The 26,331-nt window shown below is 36.1% G+C and overlaps 1 protein-coding gene and 1 long non-coding RNA gene across 4 annotated transcripts in view; one reads left to right on the top strand and one right to left on the bottom strand.

Moving 5' to 3' along the window:
* Nucleotides 1–1,099: 1,099 nt before the first annotated feature.
* LOC116960454 lies at nt 1,100–8,044 on the top strand. The gene is made up of 3 exons (XR_004406410.2): nt 1,100–3,038; nt 7,679–7,683; nt 8,034–8,044. It is a non-coding gene; the product is annotated as an uncharacterized LOC116960454 (long non-coding RNA).
* LOC104364059 overlaps nt 3,145–26,331 on the bottom strand; it is a 39,830-nt gene continuing 16,643 nt past the window's right edge. For 2 of the 3 annotated variants that reach the window (XM_032987842.2, XM_009970622.3), the window contains exons 7-13: nt 23,640–23,750; nt 21,800–21,978; nt 10,428–10,585; nt 9,126–9,168; nt 6,194–6,380; nt 4,151–4,286; nt 3,145–3,413 (exon numbers count right to left, since the gene is read on the bottom strand). In XM_032987842.2, the coding sequence (XP_032843733.1) occupies nt 3,314–3,413; nt 4,151–4,286; nt 6,194–6,380; nt 9,126–9,168; nt 10,428–10,585; nt 21,800–21,978; nt 23,640–23,750 (914 nt within the window). In that variant the 3' untranslated portion in view covers nt 3,145–3,313. Of the gene's footprint in view, nt 3,414–4,150; nt 4,287–6,193; nt 6,381–9,125; nt 9,169–10,427; nt 10,586–21,799; nt 21,979–23,639; nt 23,751–26,331 lie in introns of those variants that run through there. The other variant, XM_032987843.2, reaches the window with a different exon arrangement.

The raw sequence follows: 26,331 nt of genomic DNA, 5'->3' as shown, positions 1-26,331 counted from the left end.
TCACTTTTTCGGGGTTAAAAACTATGTAATTCCAAAGACTGATAGCTTTTCTTTAAAGAATTATTTGTAATTTCTCAAAGTTTATGGACATTTGAGAAATGGTAAGTTTACTATGCCTTAGTATTTTATTTAAGTTTGGAAGTAGAAAATCATAGAAGAGAAAGACAAACCAAGTGCATCAAACAGGAAGATTTCAATTAACTCTGTTGATATATTACCCAGTTAAGAAAAGAGCCTCAAGAAGTCTATTGTGTAAATACACAGTTTTACAACAGAAACAAGATTTGATTCTATTTTCTAGAGGTGTACACTTATGTAATTTTTGATACATTTTTGACTTGCATAAAATGTAAGGAATTACATACCTTTTAAGTTTTCATAATTGTTGTTTACAATATTGAATAAGCATAAATTGCTACTGTAACACTAATATATTTTGGAAGTTATTGTAATTATGGGGGAAAAATCACTCAAATTTATAAAGATGAAAATATAGTGAGACAATAAGAGAAAAGACTGTACCTTGTAATCTTTACTCCCACCGAACAGGTAATTTCATTTTGCACCTTGCTATTGAGGTTACTAAATCTTTCATTGCTGTCAGTTCTTTGTGCCACATATGCCATTATGTGTCTTCCTGCAGGGGAGGCAGGGAATATGGGGATTCGGTCAGTCCTACCACTTCTTCCTCCTCAAGGTTCTGGTGGAACTCCCTGCATTCTTACCCTGCTCTAGTGTGGAGTGCCTCTCATGGGAGACAGTCCTCCATGAACTTTCTCTAACGTGACTCTTTCCCATGGGCCGCAGACGTTCCCATGCTGCTCTGAAGTAGCTCACTCCCACGTGTTGCAAACCTCCCAGTGTCAAACCACAACAGTGGGGGCTTCTTCCCACAGAGTGCCAGCCTTCTTTGGTCGGAGCCACCTCCTCCACAGACAGCAGGTGTGTCTCTTCTTCACCATGGATCTCCATGAGTGGCAGGGCACTTGGCCCTGCCCTACTGTTAGCAATCACAATTGTAAAGAAAACTCATCTACAGGAAGTAGATAAGCAGGCACTTCTTTATTCCAGCGCTGGGGAACGCGGGGGATAACTCCGCCAAAGACATGTTCTCCAACAGATACAAAGCAAAACATATTTATACAATTTTTCAGCAGATTCATGGTTACATAAGTTCTTTTACATAAAAATGCATAGAATGCTCGCTTCTTAATTTGACCTTTATGATGATTGGTTTTATCAATTATCCAGATTTCTATTCTAAAGTAATCATCGGTTAACTGTACTGATTGTAATCCTTGATATTCAAATCAAAGAGGGAAGGGCAGTGATTAGCATATTCATGTTATTTCCTGGAAATAATTATCATATGCAAATGTCTCTAATGCATGCATGGTTAATTTTTGGACAGGCGTCCTCTGGTGGTCGTCGATAGTCTCCTTCACTGTGTCCTGTGTCCGCTGACTGAACTCCATCCTTGCACGCATCCATTTCAACCTCTGGCTGATCTTCCAAACCAAGGCCAGTTTCTTCTGGTACCCATTGTTTTCATTCAGAGTCCATTATGATTTCCACAGTAATTGAGGCAAACACAATACCAGTTACTTGTTTCTAAGGACCTCGACATACCCTATGTTCTCATAGCTGCTATAACTCTATATCACCCATAAAACCAAAAATCAAAATCATATTCTAAGATTCAAGCTATTTCGCTAGGGTAATTGTAACAGTCTCAAGTCAACAGCATACGTACTTGACCCCTATGTTTTATTTTCTCCAATATGAAAAAGAGTAAGAAAATGAAGTAATTTATACCTACTTTATTACTTGTTCTCAGAGTTCTAGCAGAAATTTTAATTTAATTCCTGAACATGGATATTTCAAAATACTAGCAGTAAATGTAGAATATGTCTGTAATAACTGCTTGTTTTCAAATAAGGTTATACATTTTATCTCAGAGCAGAGATTTATACAAAGCAAGTGTATTAACATATTTGGGGTTGGGTGCCTGTTTTCAGAAAATTTCTTACACTCTTCAACTAACCATTCTTATTTTTTAATTAAATCACTCAAATCATTGTAGCAAACCATTTGAACTGTTTAACATCCTTCTTTGAAGTACTATTGCTTCAAGCATCTAAAGTTAATGAATTGGTCTCCTAAAAAAAAAACATTTGTAGGGGCTGGGGAGTGCCACTTGTTTTTTAGAGTTTTCTGGCATTGCAATTGATATTTTCCAGTCTAATAATGAAAGCAAGCAAGTAGCTGAGGTTCTGGTGTGTTCAAATAATCTTCAGGGTCTAAGGACCATGTTAAGAAGACCAAGTATCACAGGCTTTGTAATAAAATCTCACAAACTGTCATTTTTTTCTTGTCTGTATTGGGTGCATATTTTTTTCCTTTCTGTACTTTGCTGCAGCATTAAATTGTAAATTTCTTAGGATGAGATATTTAGTTAGCATGTGGCTTCAATAAATACATGGAACTATTCTTTGTTATTTTACTTGAGCTAGTGTTTTGGGAAGGTTAGAAACTGAATACCCAGATTTAATCATGGGAGGAATTATTTTAATGCTAGAGAATAATGTCAAACACTGTATACATGACCAGCTGTAATAACCACAGATGTCTAACCCTGATATCCCTGATGAAGATTTATGGTGCTGTCTCCTACTGCTAACTTTGTAGTAAACAGTGTCTTCGATGCTTGAATAGATTTTTCTCCACAAACCTGCTGTACTGTGATGGTAGATAGCCAAAACAAAACCACTGTAAAATTAAAATTTATGTAAAGATAGAATGTACAAGAATAAAATTATTAGTCCAAATCATACTAATTAATTCCATTACCCCAGTCTTGCTGTAATAATACGTAGCTGCTAACCTTTCAGTCAGCCCAGTCTGTCCCAGCCTCAAGCCCTGCACCATCTAGAAACTTAAAGGCAAACCCACATATGAAACTTCTTGATGGAAAAGCAGAAGTCTTTGCCAAGGATGTATTTCCCCCCAAAAAGGGTGCAGATATAAAATATTAGGGAGTATCTTTTGTCTGCATCAGATAAACGTTGATGTCAGTTCACTGCTGTGAAGCAGACTTTATGCATGGTCTGAATTGAATTAGAAACACAAAATAAAGACTGCCACAAAGAAGACAACATTGCTTTATGTTTATTACTAATGTTTACAAAAGTTGTGAATGTAGAGCAATGCTAAAGATTATCTGCTGCTAGAGCATTTTTTGAGATCAATCATCAGACATAGCATGGAGATTTTAAAGGAAGACAGAAATTGAAGGAAAAAATGAGTTTTCTTCTCACATCCTTGTCTCCTCCAGTGGTCTGTTCATGAAATCTTGGATTGCCTGGTGTAGGGGTAACCATTTATTAATTGAAGCTTTCAAAGCTGTAATCCACCTAGAAGAAATGAAAGACTAACAAACAACTTGTCCCTGCTCAAGTGTTATGCATGCATTTTTACATTCTTTGAAATACACCTTTTATAAATGGTGTTTGTATAGCTGTTACTATGCGTGCTTACAGTAAGTGGATTGGAGAGATGCAGGAGATGGAGGAGTTGACTATAACAGCAAATCTTAACACCAATTTCCAACGTACTGTAAAGATTTGTCCTTTGTTCATTAAATTAAAACATAAATCATGTAATTAGTAGACTTTAGACAAGAAGAACTCTCACTGACAGCAGTGGAATTTGGCTGGATTATGATGAGGGGAATTCACCTTCAGAACATGATTTCACAGGCCAATTTTCTTTTTTAATTCTAACGGTCATTGTTGGAAGTAAATCATTCTTAGGAATTAAGATATTCTTTCCATTGTCTCTAATGAGAAGTACCATAACTTTTCTGTGTAGTGTAATCATCCACATATCATTGTGAAAGGCACTTTATCCAGGTTTCTTTCTGAACCTCTGCAAACCAGCCTTGCCAGTTCCAGCATTGACAGTAGCAGAACTGATGACTCACATGTGCCAGCATATTGTACTGCAGTTTGACTAAAGCTACAGTTAAAGGGAAATCTGGGGGAACAAGTGAAAACTGAATGAAAAGTTGTCACTAAATCTTCCCAAGCTACTGTGTTCCTGCTCTCATAAACTCTGGCAAATAAAACTGAAAAAAAAAAATTTGGTTTACCTTTTGTTTTCATTTACATTATCTGCACATAAGTAGAAAGTTTTAAATTCTTCAGATGGAGGTTTGAGTTCAATTACAGATCTCTTGGAGCCCAGAGACTGTTCACTCACAATATACCCCTGGAGGTAAAGGCCACCTGGACAGAATAAAATAGCATGCATCGTTTATATTGCAGGTACCATTTGTGAAATTACTGCCAATTACAAGCATAACAATAATTCTTGCAAGTTGGATTTTCAGGTGTCTTCTGTTGGGTGTTTCAACAGAGTTGTACAGAATTTACATGTAAATATTTTACAATGTGAAAGGTCAGTGTTTTTTTTTTTCTGAAAATAGATTTTAAAATAGTGTAAAACATGCTTCTTGTCCAGCAAATGATCACTAGTATAGTTCTGTTTAGCTTTTCATTAAGTAAGATGTGGCAAAATATTTTTGTGGTTTTTGATATTCTTTTTCTTTCTTTTAAAAACTAAATGGATATGAACAACATTAAAAAAACCCTGGAATCAGCATTGATTCCCTTGTCACCATTAGCAACTGGAACATCATTGCAGGGCACACTAGCCAGCTGTGAAGGAAAGGCATTAAACAGAAATTGGTCTTCAAGACATTATAATTTTAGCTGGTTTTATTTTTAATAATAATAAAAAGTAAATATATATTTATTTATTTATTTTCCCCAGACCTTAGTTCACTGCAATGATGTATATGTTAACTTTATACATATGTGGTGAATAGCCAAAAAGACCTGTGGAGCTATTAACTGCAGCTGAATGTTCCTGTCTTCAGGGTCTGTATTTTTGGGGGGATCTCACATTTAGTGACGAGCATCAAATTAATGCTATAGCACTGAAAATGATATAGGGGGGTGAGAATCTGTAGTGAAATTGGAAAGAACAATAGTTACAATAACAAAACACTATTGTATATAAGAATTTGCATGTAGTAGGATATTTAACCACCAAAATGTCTTATTTAGCAGTAGGAGCATAGGCTTGGGTGTCAGTAACACTTAAAAAACTTAATTTTTGCCTTTCCACCATTTCATTACTTAGCTCTGGGCAAGCCTTAGCTTCAGTTTCATGTAGAGAGAAAATCATATGTATGATTTTTGGCAGATGAAAAGTGCTATGTAAATTGTATAGACTATGAAGTGGAACGCCTCTTGCTCAATCATGTGGCAAATAGCATAAACCTTAAGAAAAGTTTTTTCTTTTGATTTAAAAGCTGGCTAGTAAGCAAAAGTACTACAGCATTTTCTTTCTGATTCTTCTGACTGTCAGCTTCCTTAGCACAGGGAGAGTGCATCTGCAGGTCCTGACTCATCCCTTCTCCCTAGGGCACCTCTTCATTTTTTTAAATACCGACTTTCATAGAGTTGTGCTTGCAGACTCTCCTCAGTGCCTGAAACTCAGATCCTCTGCTTGCAATTCACCCTGGTAACATCAAGTTGCTGCTTTCAGAGTGGCCAGACACCCTCTTCTGGTATGGGGAGAGCTGCTAGATTGTAGCTTTAGGTGCAAATGACTGTGGCCATACTCTGGAGCATCAATCTCTGCTGGAGTAGCAATGTTCTGCCTGTTGGGTGAACCAGCTTTGCCAAAGCCATGTGAAAACCTGGTAGTGGCAGAGAAACCAGTCTAAGTTTATGTTGTCCCTCCCTTGAAGGATGCTACCTAACACATGGGAGTTGACAGCTTTTAGCAGACTGACATCAGTGGGACTGACTCAAGCCACTGTAGAGTGCTTTGGAACGGTGGATCTTGTAGCTGATACTTGCTCCTGAGGCAGTGTGCACAGATCCTGACTAGCTCCATTCCAGAAAGAAAAATTCAGACCATGGGAGGAAAGGGAAAGAAGATGGGGGGGAATGAGGTGGCTATTTTATGAAAAGAGACTTGAGTCTGATCTTCCTTCACTCACCTTCACAGAATAGAGTGAGTTTGCTGATAAGAAACTCATTAATGGTACAAGTTCTATCTGGAAACAGCAATGAAACATTTCTGCTTTAACAATCAATTAAAATCCAGCAGCTGTCCCTACCTTGTGCAGGTGTAGACCGGAGAGTGGCATAAAAGTACAAACAGCCATCCTTCAGAATGCAGTAGTGCTGAATCCAGATGTCTTTGCTTCTGTCCAGCTGGTGGAGAAGCCCCAGGCACTCTGGGTTTTTGATAGCCAAAGGTGGGAGTGTAGTGTTATGCAGAGTGACATCTACCCACACATGGTTCTGCAAATTAAGCATGTAATGAAAAATTCTGGTAAGAAATTAGTCCCTTGCTAGGAAATTAGCTTTTGGTGCGAAAATAATTTGAAAGGTCAACACTGAAAATGAAATTAGAAAAACCTATATTTCATGGCTAATAGTGACCGTCTTCTACTTTCTTCTTAAAATAATACCTTGTATTTTCTGAATCTATTTTGTTTTTCAGTACAAGTTTTGCTGGTAGAAACAGTATTATTTCAAAGCTGTATGAAGAAGCATTTTTTAAAAAAAATTGTGTTGCTGATTGTCTGATTTCAGCAGTCTTTACGGAATGTTATCTGACAAGGCAAGGTTCACATTTACCCTTTGGGTTCCAGAGAAAATGTGGTGGTGTCTGACGACAGAATACAGCACTCAGACTTGGATGGAAGCACTACCACACACAGAATGTTTACAGATGCCTTCCCATCCCTTTCTGGAAAGCAGAGTCTTTTTTATTATTAAAAGTATCCTATTGTCATTTACAGCTGAAGTAAAAGCTTAATCCATGAAACACTGCCATTGTATAGGCTATTTGTATGATAAGAGAATCCAAAAAGAAAATCAGGAGAAAATAAACTGTTGTTTAATAAGACTAAGTTGTCTAATGTGAGATTAAAGCATTTCTTCTTCTCCTTTAAATCTGAGTGGTGTTAGGAACTCAGCCTCTCCTGGTCTATTTTGCTTATCTGCAATACATATTTCAAACTCTACATCAACCAGTGCACTGTCATTTGAAATCCATGGGGAGAATGTGTGCAATATCAATAGCATCCTGTTTGTTTCCACAAGGGTTTTCTTTTGCATTTATAAAGCTATTATGATATTTCTTTAGTATCCTTGACAAGGCAGCGATGGAAAAAAGACCTAGCACAATATGGTTAGCTGTATTCTTTGTTATGAATGGGAAACCTGCTGAGACTTACTGCAGCAAAGCGCAGAAGAGGACTTCAGTAATACTAAATGCACTCATAAAAGAGTTATCTTTCTAGGTTCATTAAGATGACACAGTGTCAGTATATTGGTCTGTTAAATCATTGTGTTGTGAGCTCTACTGTAACACACTAGCTATTGCAAAAAGTCAGTAACAAATAGTATAGCAAGTAAAAAAGAAGGAAAATATAAGCTTTTTCTATTCAACTGCATTGAAAGTCCAGTTAGAAAGAAGGAACAGATACAGTGTTAGACAACGGAAGTGACATATTAAATCAAACATTTATTTCAGAAAAGCATATTGTTTGCTCAAAGACAAAACTAAAAAAGATAAAGCAGTCAAAAAAAAGGTATAGTAGCACAGAAGGAGCCAACTTACTGTGTTGTTAATGGGTGAATGCATGAGAGATCTTTCTGTACAATGTTGGAACTTTTTATCCAACAAGTTATTTTTTCATGTCACACTCAAGATTGACTCTGTTGATGTATTTTCTTTTGTGTATGTGCGCCTTCATCATCCTTTTTGGCTCAGGTTACTTTTTGTTTTGTCTAGGGCACTCACTTTAAATAGTTTGATTTATTTTTTTCTGTTTTCAAGTATGTGGATTCCTTTGTATTGTTTTAAGAAACACTGCCAGGTAGAATATACTTGAAAATGAATCTGGCTTTGCACTTATAATCTTATCTAAAAGCTGAAGCCAAAAGAAACATATGTTTGATTAATGTTATTTCAGTGGAAAAGGGAAGAAAGTAACAATAAACACCTCCTTTGACTGTTTGGAAACCCATCACTAAAGTACACTGCTGAAGAAGTCACTCATGTGCCCTGAGTTGAGAGAAAGAGGAAAGTAAATTTCTTTTTTTTTTTTTTTTTTAATTGCATTAATGCAGATTTTAATTTGTATCTTGTAATTTTCTTATTTTTTTATTGATGATTTTATTTAATCTGCAAAGAAGGTAGACTTTGATATTTACTCTGCATTTGAGCCTCACATTTTTTTCTGCTAAAAATCAACCTGGTTCAGTAGATAAACATTTTTAAAAAAAGATTTTACAGATCGACAGCATATTTTCATAAATGTGGTCCGCCTATAGGAGGAATGAATGCATAAGAATCATGGGGTCAGGAAAGGGCCAGTTAAAGTGGCTTTGACCCCTGTGCTTCCAACCCTGGAAGTACTAAAACTAGCTTTGCAGCTCCCAGTTCAGGGTTCAGTCAGGGAATATTCATACTAAGTTATGTTGGGCTGAGCAAGGTCTCTCTGTAGCAGCTCAAGATCAATTATGGCTATGTTTCTCCCAGCTACAGGGGACAACAGAGTATAGCTTTGTAAAGAGACAGGGATATAAGTCAAAGTTCATCAGCTAACTTATCTTTCTTCACCTCTGAAAATATAGAAAAGAACTCATCAACCCCTCTTCCCCCCACACCTTTCTAATATTCTCTTGGAAAAATCAGATAGCTTTGCAACCAGGACAGACTTGCAAAGAATACTTAAGAATGTATGGCCCTTCTCTCCCTTTACTCCAAACAGTATTACCCTGGACAGAACATATGGTTGTGAGGCATCTCTCCCCTTTCTGCTACCCTCAGTTTAGGTTATGTTTCTGAACCAGTTTAAAGTGGCTGATATATGGAGAGTATTTTGATTCACTCCACCATATCCCAGCAGTCTCGAACAAACATGCAGCTTCCACGTTGCTGTCTGCACTTGACCATATACAAATACATCTACTGTCTCTTAGTCTTCTGCACAATCTGCTATACACATATTTTTCATATAAATAAAGCATTACCTGATGAACAGGATGCACTGCTTTATCCATAGCCTCCAGCCACCTATAATATGACAAAAAATGAGAATAGCTTAGTTTGGCAGAGCAGAATAAATGTGCTTCACTGTCTCTTTTAACTCTTGCTGATATAGACAGCATCTAAAGGGATATGCATTTTTCAGGACACATTCAAGGCCTCAAGGTAGGATAGTGGATTAAGACTAAATAAACATTGCTAACAGAAAAATAAGTCTCAAAGTTTGCTGTGTAACACATTGTAATAAATTAAGGCAATATTGCAAACAAGGCAATCTAAATGTTTTGAATATAATTCAACTTGTCAGGTTAAATGATCACTCTTCTCACGTCTTTCTACAAAGTAGATAAGGAATTTGTGGGAAACATAAAGAATCCTGAAATTGGAGACTACAGAATAAAGTAAGTTATTGGTTAGCAAAGTTTTTTGCAGTACGGATGGTATAGAATTTGAAGTGGAAAATGCTCTGATATTACAATGGTTGGTGCTATGTTAAGTAGTAAGAGGTTATACAAAGATGGGTGGATGAATACCAAATGTCACCCTACTTCATAGCTTTATATTTTTGATAATTCACACACACAAAAAAGGTAGATAAGATTAGATTTTAGTATATTTTGAAATTAAAGCCTAAAAATTTGTGTTTTGGGTGATTTTAGTCTCTTTGTTTCGTCAGTTATAGTCTTTGGGAAATGCAAGAAGAATATTTTTGAAGTCTAACACTCAGTCAAACCCAAACTCATTGCCTTTTATCACAACGAGTATGCTCTTGTGGCATACTGGTATTTTAAAATACCAAAATGATGATATGACAGAATGATAGAAAAGGAAATGGAAGATGGGATTGTATTTATTACCAGCACTGTTCTTGTTGGGCAGAAGAGAGATCATTCATGTGAAATGACCAATAAGCAAGTATATATCCACAGGAAGATTTACACTACTGTTTGATATAACAGTGGGGAGAAGGCATGAAAATATGGGTTAAGACTTTTTCCTAGAGATAAATCAAGAATTCAGGGGGATCTTGAGCAAAGCATAAACATTAAAGACTTTACAAAAAAAAAACAAATTCTCATAAAAAACCCTATGAAGTTGAAAAATAATTTTTGAAACTTCTGCAAATGAAAATTAGAAACACCATTTTCCCATACGTAGATGACAGATTGTATTTTTTTTTTTTTCTACTGATCAAAGTAAGTATTGTGAATGTCCTCCAAAAATTCAGACTCCCTCTCCCCAAACTAGAATAACACAGCTGACCTGTAAAATGCAAGATCACTTACCTCTTCATTTCTTGGTTGGAAGTTGCACAGAAGTAGAAAATCCTGTTTCCACTTTGAGGTATGCATTTAAAAACAAATGGTTTACCCAGACTGGTGTCAACACCAATTTCTGCTCCTTCCAGCTTTGTTACTTCCAGGGGTCTGCACTTCCCTTCATCCTGCAATTAGAGAAAAAGAGTGCCAAAGTTCAGAACTAATATGAAACCAACCTCTGTGAGAGGAGGATAAACTCAGGAAGTAATCAAAGGTGTAAAAGCTGGTGGTAAGCTCTTATGCTTTTGAACCGTCTTATGGTTTAATGATCAGTAGCCCCAGAAAATACAGTGCAGTCACAAAAGATAAACTAATCAAACACTCTCTAAATTTGCATCTCTAATTTTGCTCTCTTAATATTTTTTGGTTTGTCAGAATTCATATCTGCATGTGGAAACCTTGCTAGGTATTTGTAAATATTTCAGCTTTTAAGGGTGCAGCTGAGTGGGAGTGGGATTTTCAAAGTGCGCTGAAGAATCTAGGATCACGAGTGTCTTTACCAATCAATGCTGCTTGCAGTCTGCGTTTATGTTGAAGACCTTATCCTGTATGTGCATAGAGGGAACAATGGCTTACATTCAGAAAATAGGGAGCATAATTTAAAAGGCTGGATTTCAGTTCCTTTAGAAAGTTGCCCCAAATATCGTTATGTTCATAACCCTTCCCATTAATTTCAGACAACTTTCAATGGAAAGCATTTCAAAACCTTTAGTACTACATTGTTCCTGATTGAGTAAAAGCTCTTAGATTGAAGGGCATTGTCAGTGTCTTTCTCTGTGGTTAGTTGTAAGAAGCCATTAAGCTCCTGAATGTAATAAGGTAAGTGATACAGTTTCTCCCTCTGCTTTTCCAATCCAGCTCTCCTCAGGTATATGTCTTAACTCAAAACAAAGGTGCACACATCTGAACAGTGAACTCGAGCTGTGTTTTAAACAGTATTCTTAGCCATCTTGCTTTGAAGGCCTATGACTGGAGCTATAACAATTGCATTAAATTTGGCAGCAATAAAACAGAAAACATGAGTTAATGCTGGGACACAGGAAGAGCATTAGAGCCATTTGTAAAATGGTGGAATCTCTTAGAATAAAATCAGTTGATTATTGGGAGTTAATTAAATGCTGTCAGTAGAAGCTGAATTGTAAATGCCCCATATCATTTTTTTATTATCCTAAAAATAAACATATATATATTCTTCCACAAACAAAACATGCACCTATGGCTGTTAGATAGCTAAATAATTGCTTATATACTCATTGGCATATGTAATTAAACCTTTGTTATACATGAACTTTCTGTAGGAATAAAATAACCCCTAATACTGAAAGCCAGTGTAAATAGACATTCATTAATGCATTTCCTGGATTCTTCTGCTTTCTTCTTTTTTTTCTTTTTTTCGCTCTCTTTTTTTTTTTTTTTTTTTTTTTTAGAGTCAGTACAGAAGATGAAGTCAATCCTGAAAGTTATCAGTGCTGTGTGACCTACTCTACTTGCAATGCCTTCAGACACAGAACTACATTGCAAAAAGAACATAACCAAAATATGTATTTAGGCTCCAAATCTCATTCCTAGTGTAAAGAATAATAAGTGCTAGGTTGATGAAGTGCTATTCAGCAGGATCCTGTCCATGGCGTTGGTTCTCCTGACTGTCCTAGCCTGAAGGCAACAGACACTGCAGATACTGAAGTGGCTGTGTGACCACTGTAATTGCACATCCCTATAAACTCCTTTTCTAAATATTTTCTGTGCTGTCTAGAATGAATGCAGATAGAGCTCTGTGGTATCAAGAATGATTTATGTCTACTCCATTTCAAATGAATACACCTATGAAAGGAATAAGATGAATATGAGGCATTCAAAGTGAGACCAAGTATCCTTCATTGACTAATAGGAAGCCATGCTCCCCTAATTCTGATAAGACAGATGTAAGGGATATTTCTTTTCACTCATGTGGTTTTCATGAATATATCTTGACAACATTCCTTTGACAAATATCCCTTTGTTACAAAAACTGTCAAAGGTATATTGCTAAAAAAATAATTATAAAAGTAATTTCTTATGTCTGTGACTGGAGAGTAACCTACAGATGATATGCCACTATGGAATCTAATCTAACTATGAGGTGCTGCTTGTGTTGATGATACAGAATCATACAGATTTTAAATGAACTAGTTCAGATTTTAGCTACTACTGTTCCATTCTGCACTTAAGTAAAAAAGATATTTTGTTCTCTTGAGGTTGCTCTCAGCTATTTCACAGATTCTTGTCAGTCTGCAGTATCCAACATGGGTAGAATCCTCTGATTGGAAGGTAGAAAGCCTATGCTACTTAGGTAAATGCTGTTCTAAGAAGAATATAAACACCTGAAGTAACCCTTCCCTTGCTGCTAGTTTTCTTAAGAAGGCCCGAGTTTTAGGGGAAATGCTTCTGCAAAAAAATGAAAATATTAAACAATGCGTAACTATGAGAGATTGAAATAAAGAAGAAGTAAGAATGAAAAAGTAGACATCGCCTTCCTTTATTGTATGAAGTGGTCATTATGGGTGGTGAATGTAGCCTGGGAGAGTTCACAAATAAGCCTTATTTAATTTGGTGTAAATATTTCCAGAAAATAAATGACATTTACAGGATTTCCTGAATGATTCACTGTGTTCAAAGAATTTTGAGCAGAGTTATATTTGCTATTCTAGTTAAGCTTCTTTGTCTATTAGAAAGGAGAATATGAAAAGATATATGAACATTTCATTCTATTTGCAGTGAAAGAAATCAAAATGATCAACAGGAATAACTATGAAAAGAGATTAAAATTAAGCTACACAAGAGACTGCAAGTACTAGGAAGGTGGAATAAAAGTAACTTTACAGAAAAGAAGACCAAATCTTAGAAGAAATAATAGAAAAAATCTAAAACTCAGTGTGAAAATTGAGCAGTGCTAGAAAGCACAAATGAAAGACTGGCTAGTTAGGAGACTGGCAGTGGAAAGGTTAAGGCAGTTACCCCTTGGTCACTGGTTCAGACTGGTTTCAGGTCAGCGGTGGCATGACCAAATTTTTGACTGTCTTTCAGAAATGTCTTCCTGGATATAACCTTGTGTTCTTAAACTACGCGGGAAAATGAACTTTTTTTGCTTCTTATTTCTGATTTACCTAACTTTCATTATTACAGCTGACATGGCCACAACCCACCCTGGCACTCAGGCTGGCAGCGTTTTTACCACCTGTTATTTTCTGGTTTTCTCTGACCATCTTTTCACTGACTGCTGTTGTTGCTTTCTTAGTAGTAACTCTAAAATCTTCCCCTCGCTATCTCTTTTTTTTTTTTTTTTTTTTTTTTTTAATAAATCACTGTGCTTTGTGGTAGGCTCATTGTTTGGATATTTAGGAAATTATAGTTAAGGCCTGTTTGCATTTTTTTGAGCTGGGCACATTAGTGCAGAGGAGAGACTAAGGCTTTACATCTTTTCCCCTTACATCTTACTCCTTTCCTGTTGAGGAAAGGACTTGCATATGACAGTGAACAGAGAGCTCTAGACTCCACAACTGTATGGCATTTTTTGCCAGTATAGCTGAGATTATTTAGGTTTTTGTTTTGTTTTGCTTTAAACAATTTACATCTAAACTAGAGAGAGTAGAAACATACTAAAGAGCAAGACAACAGGGAAAAGAGATGTAAAAGTTCCTCTTTAGGAGCTTTGAATTATGGATTTGATAATTAGATTTGAAGAGCTTAATTATCATACACCTAACTGTATTGGATGTCAGACAAAGTACAATCAGGTGGTCTTGTGATAGGATTAATCTTCACATTCCAGTTGCTTTTTTTTTGGTTGAGGTTGAATAATTCACTGAAATTAATAGCACAAAAGGAAATGAACTTTAAAGGACCAAGCCTCACAGGAAGAACTATTGATTGGGTTAAAATTTTTAACAACTTGAATCAGGTCAAATAATATATCTGATTATGACTCTTTCTCTGGGTCATGGTATGCTACCTGTTAGTAGGCCAAAATTAACTTGTGTATCACATCAACCAGTGTTATTTCTCATTTACTAATAGAAATAATAAAGTGGAAGTATTGGACTCCTTGGATGCAGCAGCTCCTTAAATGTAAATTGAAAAATATATCTTGGAGCCATTGGAATCATGGAAGACATAGAGAAGAAATCAGATTGTATACCAGCTTCCAGACTATGATGATAAAGCTCCAAGCAAGAATGAAGAACAAATAGAAGCAGTATCTTTATGAGCAATGGCTCAGACTTAAATCTATTTATAGCTAAGCCTTTTATATAAAGTGCTTAGGCTTAGTGATGAACCCATAGGCTTGCTTAAGAGAACAAAGGACTGAGTGTTTGTCATAGAATGAAATGATGTGAAGGGTCAATGCATGGCAGGCGGGGGATTTCTTTCCTGGTATAATAATTGGACTCTGTATATACCACAGAAATTAAAATAATTTAAAAGCATTTTTATTTTTTCCTCTTTTGTATTCTACTAGAACAATCTTAAGGGTATGCAAGCAATCAGAAGCATGTACCGTAGTCTCTGAGTTACAAAATGTTTGTAAATATACTTTCTGTAAAATGCCCTGTTTCCATATACAGAGAATACAATTGTTGAAAGAAAAAGGAATATTTAATTCTGCATTTAAATTTCCTTTCTGTGTTTAGGGACGTCTTTCACTCATTCTGTGAGGCCTGGGTGCAAAGTGATGTGTCTTGATGTGAATAAGGGGTAATGGAAGACTGGTATCCAACTGGTTATACTGGGTGTGTAAATGTTGCTGTTGAATCTTATTTGGAATAAAAAGAAATAGCAAATTGTAATACAGTTCCCAGGTGTTCTGAATAAGGCAGAGGGTGAGAATGGAAATATCTATAAACACAAACATACTCTAATTAAAGAATATTCAATGAAGAAAGCATTCTGCTGTTGAGAAAAAAGTGAAGGTTATAGACCTCTTTGAATGTAAATAGCAGTGTATAATTATGTGAGCACTACTTAACTGCCAGTGTGCTGGCTGCATTGAAGTGTAATAAATAGAGAAGACAAGATTCTGTTGAGCTATTGAAATGTACTGGTTTCATAATGCAAACAGGAATATGACCTAACATCTCATCATTCAGTTGATGCAATAGCTGTTTATCAGGCTGGGGTCTAATTGCTTTTGGATGTTAAGAAATGCACATCTGTTCTTACTGCCTTTGCCTCAGCTTTGAGGAACTTTGCCTTAGTCACTCACAAGCTTGAGGGCTTCCTAGAGGCATTAAACTTGTGAACCTAAGAAATGCAAATCACAATCCTTTTTTAAACTGACATTATTAAATACAATCACAATTGACAATAACAAAAACCCCAGTCCTCCTCTTCACTGCTGCCACTGTTTTCAGTGAAAGTCCTCAAGAGTATGTGTTGCGTGGTTCAGAGCATTACAACCATGAACTATCATGAAGGCCGTTTCTCTGAAGCTTGGGATACATATGAAGGTGAATTTGCTCTTTATTCACAGCTCAGCCTCTTGCTACATCTGGATCTCTAGAGCATGCTCTTTTCTATCATCAGGACAGCAATTTCCAACTTAGCTACTCCTTCCAACTTAACTGCTCCTACTTCCTTCCTATTACAGTTTCTTGTTTTGACTTTCCTACTTTGAGTCCATACAAAATGTTGGTAGCACTCACACTCTTTACAAGTTTATTCCTAATTGTTGTTGTTCCACATCATTCTCAGCTGAGGGAGTTGGAGAGAGAAATTGAATAAATGACAAATGAAATACAGACAGAACTCCTTTTGTTGGAAAATGGGTCAAGCAAAAAAAAATTGCTTAGGGTAGCATAAGAACTTAAGCAATCAATTGAACACCTGCAACATGTTGTCCATTGCACAGAGGTCCTTGAGCTAGGCAAGCATGATAAACACCTCCTGGGGAATGTTTAAATGGAGAGGATCCATGCATAAATTGGGAGACCCCTAGTCAAAAGCCCTTGTCCTTGAAGATTAAGGCCCTCTGAAAAATAATGAACTGGCTGAAGCTAGACAAGAGATAAGAAAGTGAAGACATAAACCAAAAAAAGGCTGATTCCAAAGTGCAGACAAAGTTCAAGAAAGGCTCCTCCCCAAAGACTACCAGAGACTGCTAGAGACCACCAATGACCCCCATGGAAGCCCCTCAGAGACTTAAACCACATACACAATATCTATGTAAATATGATCATGAGTTTTAGGAAATTTGGTGAATATGTATGTAAGAGAGTGATATACGCTTTGGCTATTGTAATGTATGGTGGACATGTTAGGTGGAATGATTCCCTCATGTTCCCGGCTGAATAAAGTAATGCCTGCTTGTTACTGCTAAACCCAGCGTTAAAGAGTTTTTATTCCTGATTTTGGTTATAATTTGACTAGAATATATCAGTCTCTGATTTCTGGAAAGGAAATATGCAAGGTTTTTTGATTGATTACAATCAATCAGAATGATTGCATTGATAACACTTTCTTGTTTGGAGCCAGTCATCTTTATAGCTTTTCCTAGACCATAACCTCAGTGACATTTACTTCATATTTTACTTTTCAGGTACTAGATTTGTCATCTGTCTCACTGTCCTCTTTCCCAGCGTCTGTTTATGGCAAAGGGACAGAATATAATTCTTAGGAACACAGCCAGACACAAACCAGAGAGGAGCTAGAACATTGTGACAAACATGATCTTTTGTTAATTCTTTTAATTTTATGAACTCTAGCTTTTTTTTTTCTTTCTTTCTTTTCTTTGACCCTTAAAAATCACTTGTTATACATGTTTTTTTTTGACCAGTCTTACACAGCAAGAGAGCACCAATGAATTGAAACTAGGAAAATCTGGTTATGGCAGGCATTTTTAGTGGATTTGTAAATCCTAGCATTTACTTAGCTGAGCTACTTACATGATGGATTTTTGTAATAAGGAATTTGGGGAACCATGTTTTTGGCTTTAATGCTTTCTTTATCCTTGTGCTTTCCTACTGAGCCTAGAACACCGTTAGCTCTCTAGCAGGAATGTCCTCATAATGGAGGAATGCATGCTCCATAGCCTTTAAATTCCTTATTGGCCCATTTGTTCCTAGGTCACAGGAATTATATTCCTTCTTTTTAATGGGTTTGCAAGACCAGCCTTTTTTCACCCTGAAGGCTGCAGCATAAAGTTTCCAAGTTAGTTGCCAGATTCTAAAAGTGACTTGGTGATGGCAGCTCAGAGGTCTGTGTGATCTTACTTAACCTTTTGAGGTGATGTTCTATTGCTGTGGCTAGATTGCTTTTGTTATCTTACTGGTCCTACACTGAAAACTTCACCACAGACATTTTGTGGTGACTTTGCAGTCACTTTACTGTACTGACCAGCAAATGCTGGTTTTAGAGGAGCAGACACTGCTTTCTGTAAAGAAAGGATCAATGCTTCACTATGATGAAGTAATTTCAGTTTTCCCTGAGCAAATGTTTAAGTTCAAGCACAAGAAATTTGATTGCTTATACTTGCCTTCTAAAGGTAAGTCTTAAGTGTACATCACTGTCAGTCTGCCTCTTCACAATGTCCAAATATACTTCTCTTAGGAGAAAAACTGGGCACATTCTCAAAGAAGGAAATAGCACATTTGAGAAGATCCTGTGGTCTGGACAATAGGGGATCAGAACTGTATAGTGTATAATGGAACTCCACTGTTGCTAAGTATAGGCAAAAATATTATAAATCATTGTATCTCCACTGATCTCAGTAATTTACACAAAACAAGGTTCTAACCCAATGCGCCCAATATTTCTGCTATGAGGTGGCAAACATAGCTATGTTCACTGAGGTGAAAAAATATGTTTTAGTTACTTATATGGATTGTAGAGTCAAGGTCAGTGGCAGCATCTGTTTGAGGGAAAACAAAATGATACTGCATGTAAATGACTGAATCTGTTGCAACAGCTACCATTTCACCAATATGTGATTGGATAGAGATGAGTCTGAAACAGCACCAATTACATGGGTAAGTAAGTCAATATGTGGTACGCTCTAGAAACGCCAATCTATTTTTTAATGTGGGTGGGAAAGGAAAATTCAAGATGAGTAAGACAACTTATATCCACTAAGTGGAAAAATTTTTCCTTCTGAGTAAGGCAAGGCCTGGAACATAATGTTTCCAAATTAATCATGCAGCTGACGTGTTACATAAATGCTGTGTTAAACTAAGAACATTATTTGTAATTCCCTTAGAAAAGAAAGTGGGATGAGCAGCATCTGTATGTGTTGTTCTTCTTATGCCCTGACAGAAATCATACCAAAAGAAAGAACTGCAAACAAGGTCAGCTGAGCTCCCTCTTACTTCATTTGGGCATTGGATCTCTCAGTAGTGAAGAAGCATATTTGTATTTAAGTATCTTTCCTTCTGTCTTACTAACTGATTCTTCAGAGTCCTCTGTAAGCACACAAGGCAGTGAAGAAGGTCCTTGTGCTTTCAGTTTCTAAAATAGTACTGCAATATTTCAGTGTATTCTTAGCATCCAGCGATAGAGAGACAGCTGGCAAAAAAAATGGTGGGAAATAATTTAAAAAGTGGTTGAATGCCACTAGTCTTGGATAATGCAAGAAAACAAGCAATAATTATTACTATAAAATGTTTATGTAGTGTTTTATATTTATCTACTCTTTTTAAGCAAAAGCAAATGCATGCTTTTGGTGGCTAAAGAACCTACTATGAAAGCATAAGGTTGATATGCTTGAACTAGTTATTTTTTCAGTGCAGTAAATAAGACAAAGCTAGCTGGGAAAGAAAAGCTAAACTTAAAAAGAAACTTGCTAGTTGAAAGAAATAAAAGAAAATTTAACTTAATATTAATGAATGAAAGATTATGGGGCACCTTCTAATCCTTAGTCCAATTTATCTAACACTTTTTGTCTTCAGAGGTACTTGATTGGAAAGTGGAGAGTGTCTAAAAGACATAACTAGATTTTTTTTTTTTTTTACAGTTCAGAGGTTTGATATATGTTTGTATCCTTTTTACTGTGTGATTTGTTTGTTTATTTGTTTTTGTTTTGAGACCAGAATAGGTAGTGTTGAAATAAAGACAATGGAAAGTCAGGCTGCTTTGTTGTATTGCCAGTGGTTCTACAGCATAACCTTGATAAGATGGTTAGTATGCGTATCATGGCATATGCAGAGAAATAAACCTACCAGATTTTCTTCTGAAAATGTCAGGTAGGTAGACAATTGTAGAAGAGCAAGCTTCTTCTATAATTTTTAATTACTTTTCACAAAATGTCTTTTTCACATAGAAGTGTTTGGTTTTGCTCCAGAAGCTAAAGTGTTGAAAGCTTGATTAATTTCAGTATGGACATGAAACTGCAGAGCCTCATGTGAATTCTTTTCTTCATCTTAATAGGATTGTCCATGAAAAGCTATGTTTAGGATCACCAGGAGGAGAGACCAGAATGAATTGTGGGGGATATCAGAGATCTTGAACTATAGAGAAAGACTAACCCTTTCAGTCTTCAAAGTACAGCCCCTGGGAAGCATTGCAGTAGCATATTTCAGGCAAAAATAATTTGGTTTCTAGTTTTTACTGAAAAGGAAAAAAAAATCAAGTGAAGATTTTACTGGAGTGGCTCTAGAATTCATGTAAGCTGACCAAAGAGGTTAATATGTATGAACAAAAAATGAAATGCATAGATAAGAGATTGATGTGTGACATAGAGAGAACTGAAATAGTAGAAAAAAAACAATATAAAGGTAGATTCAGGATCAGGAGTGAAGTATTAGCTTCCCTGTTGTCTTCTGTTGGTTGAACTTCCTTAACACCGTCTTGTTATTTAGAATATATTAATGTTTTCTGCTAAACTGTGATTATATGACTACATACATACCTGTGTACTTCTGAGTCTACATCCTTCATATGCTGAGTGGACCAAAATGTGTGTGACCGTGTTAACAAAGATAAAAAATATGTAGAGGTCAAGGACTTGGTGCCATGCTCAGGTTCTCATGTAGTTTTCAATTAAGGATGAACATGGATATATTTCACTGGTATGTGTTCAAATTGTGTGTTGGACACAAAACTGTTTCCACCTACTTGTATAATCAGCTGATACTTCCGTGGATGTATTTCCTAGATTAGCCAGGAGATTCCCTGGAAACTGCATGGGCTTCCCACAGTGATAAATCCCTCACCAAGGCAAATTTTCTCAGCTTCACTAAGTTTTCTTGAAATTAGGTTAAAATGAATACTAAGTGGATGACCTTGAATCTTTTTACAAGCTGTAAAATGTTTTACCACAAAAAGCCCTGAAGAGAACACAGTCTTTGAAATCATTCTGATTTTATAGCATAACTTTCTCAACAAATAACTTCATCATGAAGCTACACAGGGGAAGGAATTAGTAACTTGTAATTACACTCAGCACCACTGACCTGCCTCACAGACTACAGTAAAATGTTACTGTAGGCAGGTATGTTCACTGGCTCCACTGTGGCCAGGGCCATGAGCTGTGCCTGCTGCCTATGTACTTCATACCTGGAGCTAACCACTTTAAGAGAAAACACCCTTTCTTTGTTTTCTTTTTTTTTTTTTTTTTAAATTTTAATATCTTTATTTATTAATTTATTTAGTGGTGAATAACTGTGTAGAATATGCAAGTATTTGTAGCTGAGTTAACTGTGAAGTCACTGATTTAAGGCCATTAAGACTCACTATACAACTAGAGGGTTGTAAATTATACCATATCAAAATGGAAACTCATGATAAAGCCAAGAAAATATTTCTCTTCCTGAAGCACCTGTTTTACTCCTTTTTTGCATGTCTATTGTTAGATGAAGTTGAAGTCTTAAATACTACTTAGAAATACTAAGTATTTTACAGGTTGCTGGTCACATGAAAGAGAATAATGTGCTGAGTAATGCTACTCTGAATAAACTCAGGCTTCTCAATACCCCTCTGTGCAGGTCTATAGCTTATTCACACACACAAAGAAATCTCATGATCATGCCTGTTTAAGAAAATACATATAATGCTAGGTGGAATACAGAGCTCCTACAGATCTGAAACCATTTCATCCAAAGCCTCCTAGTGTCTATTCAATTCATAGATCAGAACTAAGAGATTAAATGTGAATCCATAAAATCCTGATGGTGTCTATTGTCTGTGACTAGGACATAGAAAGGCAAAACTACTCAACAAGCCTCCTCTATATACTACATACAAAAACATCTTTAGTGCTGGTGCTATTCTGTAAATACTATAAGCCAAGATAATGATCTGTAAATTTGAGTACAATACTGCTGCACTTTGTAGTTTAGGACATGGCTTGCTTCCTCACCAGCCTCTCTCCTTACCTTCTTGTGCTTGTAATAGTGTAGGTAGCCATTATGCTTCAGCACAAACCATCTCTTTCTCCAGCCCTTCAATATTGCTGACTGTGTTCGTTTATGCAAATATCCTCGGCAGGTAGGTCTGGGGGTGTTAGGATAACGGCTGATATCTGATCCCACCACCATAGTAAGGATATCAGGACCTAAAATATTGCATGAAGAATATGAAAACATAGGTCAAACCTATAATCCAGTCTGTTAATATTTTTGAATACCCTTATACAATATGGAGCAGGAAGGCAGTATTCTGTCCCATGACCTTCTACCCCCAGAGTAGCTTCTAGAAGAAGTAAGGAGCAAAGCAACCTAGGAAATTATTAATTAAATCAAGCAATATTTGGCCTTCTTTTATCAGAAATTCAAGAATTAAACGGGTTTTGTGTTGTGGACTAGTAATGGAGCCAGCTATCTGGCTATCAGCTATCTGGCATCTCTTAAAACAATTTTTGTGACCTACTTTTGCAAGCGGCATCTTAAGTGCTTGCATATTTTATCAGTTTAGAGATATAGTTAGATTTCTTTGCTCACATGGGTGTACATAAATTGGGGCTTATACAAAAATTGCTGAGAATGATCTGAGGGGCACCTCCAATCTCTGTTATCTTACATATGCTCTTGAGAATTCTTTCTTTTTCATGTCTTGGAGTCTACTAAACTTTTCTGCTATCTGTGCCCCTCACTGAGGAGGCTTGCTGTTGGAGGCTAATCTGTGCTAAAGTGTATACTTATAATTTGCAAAAGGTAAGTGCTCAAAGGAGGTGTTAGGTTGTAAGATTGTCTAAACATGTGTTATTGTTATCAACAATGAGGTACAATTTCATAATATTTGCTGATGCTATCAATATATCTATGGCTTTTACCCTAAAGCCCTAAAGTTCTGATTATACTGGATACTACTTCAAAGCAGGCGGCAATGACTTAAAGAGGATTGAGAAATGTGACTATGACACATTTCTGTTTGCAGAATATTTGCTGGATTTCTCTTTTGGGGACATTTGACTTTGGGAATGCTGTCTGTGTGCCAAAACTTAGGCCGGGGTGTTCTCTGAGGAGTTAGAAATACCCAGTAATGAAAGATATATCTACTCTTAAATATAACATTGTGAATGGCACCTCTATAATTAAAGAACTCTGCATGTGTGAAGTTAAATTTGTCACTGTTTTGTAAAAGCATTTTAATTTATTGAATTTCCTGTGAGCCCTTGTCAAAACCATACCTGGGATAAATAAAAGAATGGCAGTAGATTAATTTTTAGCATGCAAACATGGATATCCTTGGTCATTTGGACCTGCTTTTAGTCATCACAATTCTAGGAATAATATGTATGATTAATATCACTAACTCCTTGTTTCTGTGGTGCTGCGAAAGGATGCTTCATGAAATAACCCCTCTGATCTCCTGACTAGAGTTCAGGTCTTTGTAACACAGAAATAACTATTCGGTCCAATGAACGAAGCTGTGAAGTCTCTCCTGGAGGAAGCATAAAGCATAAATAAGGTATTGGTGTTGCTGCAGTCACTTTCAAGACTTTCTCAGTCACTTTCTTTAAGGCAGGAGAGCCAAAAACATTACTGTCACATGTGCTCTCTGGGGAATATTTTATATGTCCATTTTTGTTCTGTTTTCCTAGCAAGGTCTAGATAAAAAAAGTGACTTAGGCAATACTACTGTATTAAATATTAATACATTAAACTGTTAATTAAGATTATTGTTGCATCCATCACCCAACTTGTCTGGATGTATCTGGAGCATTGTACAGCAATTCTGACCCACCTGTATAATGTACTGTGATCTCAAATTTACCTTTCCTTGCCAGATTAGCAGCTTCTGAATGTGGCATGCTGGTGACATCAGTTCCATTCACAGCTATAAGAATATCCCCAACCTGAAGCCCTGCTTCTTCAGCTGCACTGTCTGCGATAAAAAATCAATTTATTTAGAGTTAGGATATGAAGTATATGATCAAGTTTTTCTAGCAAAACAGATATCTGTCTAGCCAGTCAAAGATTATGCTTTGGAGCCTTCGTGACAACAACTTGGAGGTGGAGCAAGTTTTTCTGAGCAACTTCTTAGTCATCTGTAGATGAAACTTCAGGATTTGGGTACTGGCTCAACACTAGATAATCACTGGCAGTGGAGAAATTTCATTAAAAATGCCATTAGGACTTAAATGCTTTAAGATGAAAATAGACATTTTAGTATCTGAGTGTTTTGGCCTAAAGTGCAAACAAAGATGTGGTGCAATGTTCAGTAAAGACAGTAGAAAAAAAATCTATTATTCTGGTGAGTTTTGGATTTAAGGCCAAAAGAATATTTTCTGTGCTGATGTTTCTCTTGCTGGTTAACAGAACTTGGCTATAGTACTTTGTGGGTTTTGAATTTAGGTGGAAATAACATAGTAAGTTAACAAAGAGTCAGTGAAGGAGTGACAGAATGAGATTTGTTAATATATCAACCTTCTGTTTATTTGTTAATTGTTGCAAAGCACATGCACTTCTAATAAAATAGGGCTCAGACACAAGCCAGCCAGGAACGGAAGCAATTTAGGGAACTGATAAATATGGGCACTAATACACAGTTACTTAAATCCCAGTTACAAATTTCTCAGTCAGTTTTTTTCTTCTCTTTTATAATTAAGCATTCCTAATGTACTGTGAAAAAATAGTTTTTGGAAAATATTGTTCCATGTCCATATATATAATGTATATTTTGAAAGATTTTGTACCTTATTATGCAGTAAATGTGGTTATTCAGTGCATTTTTGAGGCTACTTAGAAGTTGTAGGGAAGAAATTAGTAAAAGCTTAATAATAAACAGGCACAGAAGAGCCATGTTGCACCCTCATGTGTATTACAAATCATTTCCAAATTTGCAAATGCCAGCACATTTTGAGATCTCCTGGTCTTGAGGATCTCATATAAGACTTCATGATTATAAGTGGTCTTTAAAATATTATTAAAACAATGTCTCAGTGTGCAAGCAAAAAGGGATACAAATGCAATTTTAATGTCTGTTTTAATGAAATGAGTCATATCTTGAGAAAACAGAATTTTATTAGAAGTTTGTCTGTAAAAAAGAATACACTTTTTTCCTTTTTTTTTTTTTTTTGGCTATTTTAAAGCAACTGCATTTGAAAAGAAAACATACAAATAAATTTAAGAGGAGTGATATACAATGTGAGTATCTATACTTAATTTTAATTAGTGGGTTACAGGGTTAAATTGAATAGGTATTAGGGCTAATGTGTACATGACCTATGATTTATTTATATTTAGGTAAAACACTTTCCCACATTCTAAGGAAAGCTGTACGTTTACAACTGGGAAATCATCTAAAACTTTGCTAGAGAGAAGAAACACATTTCTTTGCAAGAGATAACTTTGTATCAATAGATACTGAAATTCCCAGTAATCTGATAACAAAAGCTAGATGCCCAGGCACAGACACATTGTCACAGTTGTGCTATTAAGACAAATGATGGCGGAGCCCAGTAATTTTGTTTTCGTAAAATAATAAGCAACGAACAATAGTGATCTTTAACCATGCAGTCAAAAGTAACATTCTGATAAGATGAGCAGAACAAGTTATTAAATTAAAAATTACTTTCTTATATTCACAGTAATTCACTTTTCACATAAATTGTGCTGTGAAGATTATCCAGTCTCAAGGATTATAAAAAAATATATTCAGGACTAAAATTAGGTAGCTGTTGCAGGATGAAGAACATTACATAGCCACTTCAGTCACAATTTAATCTTACTAGGTGCTTTGTATAGTATTCTGTAGACAAAGGGGTTTTAGATTTACATTATTGGTAAAACTTCAGTAAATATTGGAAATTCCTGATTGTATTCAGACATGTATAAATACAGAATGATCTCCAGGATCTGGTTTCAAAATTATGTTTATTTTCATGTGCTTTACCGTATAAGATTACAAGGTCCTTTGAAAAACAATAGGCATAGCCATATAGAAACTAAAGCAACCACTTCCAATACTTTCCCTTATTTCTTCTGATTAGGTCTATCCTTTGCCTGAGTTCCTCTTCTGGACTGAAGGCTTTATTTTTAGTATTTAATAAGTAGAACATTTGCTCTGAGGCAACAAGGTAGAATGACTTTTAGAACTGAACAGCAGCATCATGCAAAAAGTGTGACTGAAGTATAAATCTAACTGTTCAGATGTTAAGGGGATGCATGGGTTTATAATAGAAGTCTTAGAGTTGTAAAGTGTTAGTAAAGTGTTGACCTTTTCAGATATGCAATTTTTTTTTCTGCACATGTTGCTCCGTGGCTCAGATTTCTGACTTTTCTGATCTTTCCTAGTGGAGTTTAACGACGACCCTATTTAGTAGCTCAGCAGGCAGTTTTTAAAATGATGGGTTCAGCTAATGGATTCACAGGCTTTCCCAGTGTTGTCAGGAAGCTGGACAATATAATACGTCAGGCTGGTAAACTGATGGAACTATTAGATGCCACGTTAGAGGGCACACACT

The sequence above is a fragment of the Tyto alba genome, unplaced genomic scaffold (assembly GCF_018691265.1).
Source record: "Tyto alba isolate M040663 unplaced genomic scaffold, T.alba_DEE_v4.0 Super-Scaffold_13, whole genome shotgun sequence".
Classification (NCBI taxonomy): Eukaryota; Metazoa; Chordata; class Aves; order Strigiformes; family Tytonidae; genus Tyto; species Tyto alba.
Note: the sequence above shows the minus strand (reverse complement) of the source record. Positions and strands in the feature narration are given on the sequence as shown.